Source organism: Pygoscelis adeliae, unplaced genomic scaffold (genome assembly GCF_000699105.1).
Source record: "Pygoscelis adeliae isolate BGI_AS28 unplaced genomic scaffold, ASM69910v1 Scaffold98, whole genome shotgun sequence".
Taxonomy (NCBI): domain Eukaryota; kingdom Metazoa; phylum Chordata; class Aves; order Sphenisciformes; family Spheniscidae; genus Pygoscelis; species Pygoscelis adeliae.
Window position 1 is genome coordinate 3,879,031 of NW_008825547.1, and position 7,604 is coordinate 3,886,634.

General features: G+C 36.3%; 1 protein-coding gene across 1 annotated transcript in view; it reads left to right on the forward strand.

Annotated features, from left to right (window-relative positions):
• Positions 1-7,604, forward strand: part of RP1 (retinitis pigmentosa 1 (autosomal dominant)) — a 185,216-nt gene that overhangs the window by 39,780 nt on the left and 137,832 nt on the right. The window contains exons 16-17 of the mRNA XM_009332103.1: positions 1,189-1,366; positions 3,184-3,315. Of these exons, the coding sequence (XP_009330378.1) occupies positions 1,189-1,366; positions 3,184-3,315 (310 nt within the window). The remainder of the gene's footprint in view (positions 1-1,188; positions 1,367-3,183; positions 3,316-7,604) is intronic.

Genomic DNA, 7,604 nt, shown 5'->3' on the forward strand with positions numbered 1-7,604 from the left:
CATAAAATCTGCTCTGGAGTCTGCATGTTTGAAAGTGTGAGAAACCCAAGAATGTATCTGAAGATCAAAGATGACCAGTGTAATGGAACAGTAAGCAGTTCTTTTTTGCATTTCCCTCTGCAGATAGTTTGAGTAAATTGTCAGTGATAGCAGAGAATATTTTTTTTACTTGCTTGGGTAAAAATGGGATAAAACGTTGTTGAGATTTAAATTTTTTCAGCTCTTTGGGCAAATGAAGGAAAAGATAGAAAAATATAGCAAAAGAAGCTAGCTGTCATGGCTATTTGGCACTTGATTGTAAAGATCTGATTATATTTTTAAACTATAGAGAATGTGGATGTAGTTAAAATTTATTTGTTGCTAGATAGCTGATGGTTCTCTGTCAAGATTCTGTTGTGCTAATTTGATTTTTATTAAACAACCACAGTTATACTGGTGTGAGTTTGGAAGATGTTGAAGTGATGTTGGCATCCTAGCTTTTACAAATGATTCTGTTTTGTCTGAAATGAAGAACCTGACTTTTTTTCTTCATCAGCCAACCAATAGAGTTTATTCTTGAAATACCTCACCAGTAGCCTGTAAATTTAGTAATAAAACTAGGCTTGGGGGATGGTTGAAATATTCTGATTTACCTGTAATATTCTCCACCTGCTAGGAGTTTAACTATTGCAGATTTACATTTGAGAGCAAAAAAGAGAATGCGACATTCGTATTTGCTCATTAGACTCAATGTTTACTAATCCTATGTCTGTTTGCTGATATGAAATGATATAATTGTTTTGAATGTGGCAGAGCACAAACATGTTCAGGGGTTTAAAGTGGTACTGAGTCTGAATAAATTGATGATAAAACCCACTAATGAATAATTAAGATGTAAGTTGATTAAGTGGGAAAATCCTTTGAATATATCCTACACTTTGCCTAAATCCTAACAGAAATCGGAATGCTTTCATACGCGACCTTTCACTTAAATTATGTCATCGGTCTTTCTGTTCACAAAGGAATGAGCAAGGCCAAGATATGTATATATATGTGTGTGTGTGTAATAATGTAGGACATCATGAAGAACCTAAAGTTAATCTGAAATGTTATTAGAAGTTAGTGATATTTAAGTCTTAAGAAACATCCAACTTGCCTCGCTACATCAATTCAATTGTTGAATTCACATTTCTGTTTTCAATTTCCTAGGGCATAGGTGATGAATACTGTCACTTTAAAATTGAGAAGAATTTGGAAACTGGATCTGTAAGTCTAGAATCAGTGCAAAATAAAGGGATATATGTTGGTCTCCTGCCAGATGGCCAGACTAAGCCAGTCATTAACACTGGAGAGAGAAACATTTTTTTCTACCCACAGGTCATCAAATGTATGTAATTTCTTAATATTCTACAGTTTTCTTTAGTGATTAGTGTTTCTGAATGACAAATTCAAAGCAAAAATGCTAGATTGACATCATTTCCTTTGTTGTGTTTCAGTAATTTTAAAGGTGAAAATTTTATTGTGCTCACACTTAACTTCTCCTATGTTGCTAGTTAATTTTTCTTCATTTCTTTCTTTTTATAACAATAAACGATGCAGAAGAAACCTTTTTTTTTACTGAACAAATAAACTTTTGATCATAAGAATCGAAACAGGTGACAAATTACAGATGGAGTTGACTTCCTGGGTCTATTCCCCATTTTGGCCACAGATTATTGAAGCCTGTGTGATGTTGTCGTGCTGTCAGCTGTACCACAGTCTTTCCTGATTTTATAGGGAAAGTAGCAGACTTTAGAGAGGGCCTGCTTGGAAGTGTTCAGTTTCTTTTTTAATGATGCGAAACACATTGTACTTCCCCCACTAGTATACTGATTATGTGATTCTTCTGTCCCATAGTCAGATTTGAGAGCTATTGCAGTCGGAAAGCTCCCTCACTAGGGAGCTGACCTGTTCTGGTCAATTAGCCAGGACTCAGAAATCAGCTCTCAGCACACTCTGGATCACTGTCGCTGGATTGTCCGCTTCTCTCTTCTCCTTCAGGAGAATGAAGTTTTTAATTTGGTGAACAACTGGTTACCAAACATAGCCAACTGACTTGGATTATAACTGCAGAAAACAGTGGAATTACAGTACTTGCATTCTTATCTGGTGGACATAGCCACAGAGGTCAAGAAATGAAACATCTCATGAAAATGTTAAACTGGCCATCAGTTTGAAATTGAGAATTCGGTCAGATTTTGCCAGACACAAACAGAACCAGATCCTCTTCACTGCTTTGACCAGCAAATGGAAAATATCAAAACATACAACCAGTCTTATTAATTGTTCTATGTATATTGTGACTGAGACATACAGAAGCATTATGAAAGTCACTGTAATGGCAGCCCTACCATTCAGTCCCTACTTGCTACAAGATGACAAGTATATTTTGGTCACTGTGTCCTTGTAGGCATGAGGAAAGGTCTTATTATTAATTGTTCTACGTATATTGTGACTGAGACAAGCATTATGAAAGTCACTGTAATGGCAGCCCTACCATTCAGTCCCTACTTGCTACAAGATGACAAGTATATTTTGGTCACTGTGTCCTTGTAGGCATGAGGAAAGTATTTTCCTTTGTTACTTTTTGGAAGAGAAGGGTTTTCAATGGACATTCTCAACAAAGCAAGCAGGGCTTACTGATGCCATTAAAATAAAGCTAAATGTTACTTCTTTACAGGCTTGACTTCTGAATCCTTGTTACTCAGTAAAAGGAAGATAACAGGAGCTATGAGAGCAACCAAGATTTTCTGTTTGACACCTCACATTATCAGAAATGGTCTCTAGCAGTTTTCATTTCAGCATTCCCACTCTTAAGAAAGGAAACATCAGGGGGTGGAAAAGTTTATCTTGGGGAAAAATACATTTTAACAAGTCATTTTATTCATATGTCAATGTTAAATTGTTACTTAGGTTTTCAAAGCAGTAAATGGACTTCTATAAGTATGCCAGATTTTTTCCACTTTTTGTGGCATGCTGCTAACAATAAAAGCTAATACTAGCTAGTGGCTGTGCAATACACAGAGAAAAGATTTTGGTGTCCACTGTGTTGAACAGTTGTGAGACCTGTTATTAGTGTTTGTCACTGAACGTATGGGAAGCTTCCAAGCAAGAAAAAGCAAACGATTTGTAGCTAGTGACAGAATTTACATTTCATTGTTTTAGTTGGCTGGGAAAAGCCCATGGGAACATCTGCAGCACCCAATCAAGAGAAGAAAGACTTCAGAGAATCTAAACTCCAACCAGCAAAAGCCCAGAAGCCAGTATCACAAAGTCTTTCAACTTTTCCACCCTCAAGTAAGCAACAGTTTACAAACTAGTTGTGATCTAGCATTGTGTTATGTCTGCCCTACCTGCACATTTGCAGTGACTTACCTCAGGAAGGACAATGAATAGCTTTTCTAGACTATTGACTTATGCATGCATACATGCAACATAAAACATATTACCTGTTATTGTTTTTTAAAAGGACATTGGAATGTGGTTTATTGATAAGGCAACAATCAGCATGTAACTTGAATAATTTCCCACTACCTTTTTTTTTTTAAAGTAGCTAGCCATCTAGCATAAGGACTATTTTTGTGGAAATTAAGAGATTGATATGATACAGAGCCCAATCCAAAGCTCACTGAAAGTAATGGAGTATTTCTCATTTATGCTTTCTCTCACACTTATGTTTTCTGCTTTATGATTCACTGGGGGAAAGAGCAAGGTTTTGGTGCACTGCATGCTAGCTTTATACCTATTATTTAGGCAGATAGGAATAGATAAACAATGTTCTGGTCATGCTTCTGGAGTGATAGTCTACCAGATGTGTTTTACTAGAATAAACAACCACTTTCTTCTTTAGTACAGAAGTTGCATAAATGGTCTAAGACAATGATTTCCCCAACTCAAAAATTTTACAGGAATATTCAGCATCTTATTAACCAAAGAACTAAAGACTAAGGAACTAAACAAAACAGGGAATGATATATCTCTTAAGGAGTGGGGATGATCATGTTTGCTTCCCACCTCTCTTTTATTTCAATGTACCCAAGGACCCTGTCTGCACAGCCTGAATTGTGTCACATCGCTATGAAAAGCAGATGGGATAAATGGAAACTACTGAGCTCCACACAGCACACTGAGGCACATTCATATGGTGGAAAAATATCTGTTACCTTGAGCAAGCTTTAAAGACAAGATTGTATTCGATCTTCCACTATGGGAAACATACTTAGTTTGCTAGAGCTAGTTCCAAAGGCATTCATGTAGCAAATAATTCAGGTGGGTTGCTGATTTGGTTTTGAGCTTGGTCTGCAGACTGCTATTTCAAGTGTACATGAAAAGTCTGGCAATGTGAATGAGCTCCAGACAGCACATTGAGGCACATTCACATGGTGGAAAAATATCTGTTACCTTGAGCGAGCTTTAAAGACAAGATTGTATTAGATCTTCCACTATGGGAAACATAGTTGGCTAGAGCTAGTTCCAAAGGCATTCATGTAGCAAATAATTCAGGTGGGTTGCTGATTTGGTTTTGAGCTTGGTCTGCAGACTGCTATTTCAAGTGTACATGAAAAGTCTGGCAATGTGAACAGGACATCAAATACGGCATACTTGTTCATAGGGTGTAATGTGAAGCATCAGGAAAGATTTTAAATAAATTCAGTTGAACCAAAGTATCCTGGTTAAATTCAAAGCATAGGTGTGGATCATTATTAATTACTGTTAATTGTTTCTGGCAATGTTATTTCTATTCTTAGCTCAAAACACCCACTTTCTGTTTCTAATCTATCAGACTTCATGTTGTATCATTGTGTCACAAAGCCTTCCCAAAATGTTGTGGGTTGTCAGCAGCTGGTGAGATATGCTGTATTTGAAACCCATGGCAACAATACACAAGCCATCAAACCTGTTTTCAAAGAAGCTGGATGTTTTTAGGGTTGGATACAAAGGATCCTTTTATAGAAGCGATATCTGCCATGAAATTGGTTACATAGAGTCTATAGCACTTTGTAAGAAGTATTTCTGACAGTCATAAATGTGGACTCTGCTTATTCAAAATGAATAGAAATATCAAAGTTACTCTGCCCTTCAAAGAAAATGCTCATTTTTAGTAAGATATTTTCACTTAGAATACTTTAAAGGTAATTGACTTTCGACATGTAGAGGTGAGCCTTAGTTTTTAAACTGATATTCATTAAATACTCATTTGCTTTTTTCACTCCCAGTTAACATTCGAAAAAGGGTGATGTTTGTATTGAGTATACAATCCAGCGGTACGCTTAACGTCCAAACTCAGAGCAGATTAACCCTTAGGCTGACCAGGCCATCTTTTTGATGTCTGCGTCTGCTAACCGGTAGCTGTGTTTTGGTTGCTGTTTTCACAAATAATAATTGATTTAGGATTAATTAAACTGAAAACTGTGCTACAGCAGTTGGGGCTTCTCCTGTTGCAGTGTGAGTTCTCTGTTCCTCAGGAAAGTTCTTTCACTGTACAAGGATGATGGCAGGTCCCAGCTTCTACTTAACAGCTCACAGGATGGAGATATTGGAGTCAGTGTCAGAGACAAGTCAGCTAAAATACATGCAAGACACCACATTGTAGACTCAAGACCGATAAAATGTGCTGCCCAAAACAGAAGGGCAAAAATATATATATGGTTAGAGGACCACAAAGTTAGGGATAAAGAAAGGAGATGAAGCAGAAGACACTAAAAACTGAAACAAAAAATTGTGGGTTTCTTTTAAATCCCTTTTTACTTTTCCATTACCAGTTGCAAAAGCAAGCCAAAATCAACAGCCCTGCTAAAAATATAGACTTGTATCATATTAAGTATCAGCTGCGAGCATGCAAGAATCTGATGGGATTTCCCAAATGACTTGGTACTGGGGATTTCCTCTTTGCTTGTTTCTTGTGTTTCTCAAATCATGTTTAGATTTCAGTGGTGAAAACATGTCTGTGTGTGCCAGTGAAAGCAAGGGGAGAGATGTCGTTAGCTTCCATGACACAAACGCAGTCTGTGACATTGAGAACATCTTTGTGGTTTGGTATTAACGAATTGTATCACTGAGAAGTGATTTCTGTACCTTCCACGTTCCTTTTTTGTATGTCTGGAATACTGTTAGTTACTATTAATTTTTAATATATTTTATTTACAAGAGAAAATAAGATGCAAATAAAATCTGATCTCATTTGCATTTGGTTTACATTGAAAATGATGATACAAAAAGGTGTAATAAAAATGCATCAACTCTATTGTCCAAGCTTCTGCTCTAGAGATTAATTTTTCTGATGGTTCATTTCAAAAGTGTCACTCAATCATATGATCTTCTGGGACAAGGTAATTTTCTTTTTGCTTTAGATTTAGGATAAGTAAATAAAAAAAACATTATTTTCATGAAACAGTGTGAAGGATTGAGACTTCATCATTCTTATGCAGGCCTATCAGAATGACTTTTTGTCACAATAGATTTGCAGCATGGTATCATGAAGCGTGTAAGCTCCCATGACTAATGCAGGGTAACCATCAAATCCTTTTTTCAGACTGGAATATTTTTAGCCTGTAGCAAATCAATGCCACTGATTTCCATTTGTAAGAAGAGCCAGTAAATTACTGGCAAAAAGTGTTCCAAGCCTGTGAATTGTTTGTGCATTATAATTGTTTTCAAGAGGTTTGAGGTTGCAGTAGGTGCTTTGGGTAGCAATAGCCCGAGTATGGAATTCTTGTGCTAAGCATACGGAGCAGCCTGGGATTCCTTATGCTTCTTGAACACCTGTGCATTTTGTGAAAATTTTCATCTCTCTGCTGTAAGAAAGATGTGGTTTTAGATAGCTGGAAGGAACTCTAGCTTTCAGAGTTACAAGTGAGGAGCTAGGTAACTACAGTTATAGAAAGTTATATAGTCAAGTTGTCAAAAATATTTATTATACCAAAGCAACTACTTTACTATAGCTCTGTTATTTCAGTCACTGAAAGACAAGTGTAATTAGGTTTTTATTCAGGTAAACATAAGATGTTTGCCTTTTGCTTTATTTTTGGTGTGTGGATTTTATTTTTTCTTTCAGAATAACTTGCTCTCAGTCATGATCAAGAATACAATAAAATCAGTGATTATTATGACACTATTGCCTATTTCCAAATTACTATAACCATTCCAAAGTCATACTACTACTGTTAGAAGCACTGCTGTAAAAGTCATACTACTACAGTTCTGAATTTCTTAAAAATTGATTAACCAAATTTTAGAGTCTTTACCAGGGCTGAAATTTCCCCCGACTCCAGAATTTAGTCCTTATTTATTATAGAAGCTTGTACTGGATCCTAATTCCTTTGGAATTCCTTGTGCAATTATTTCACATCAGTTAAGGGTTCAATGCTAGTGGATTGTAATTCAGGTTCGGTGCTGTAGTTACCATGTTGATTTAACCTACAGGACAACCTGATGATCCAAGCAACTATATAATACTCCTTCTGAGTACAACTTTTAAGAAAAAAACCATTTGTTTAATATCATAAAAGTGACATTTGGGGAAATTTAAAGGGAAGATCAGGACAATGTCCCAGTATTGAATCGATCCTTCTTCACTTAACCTAACT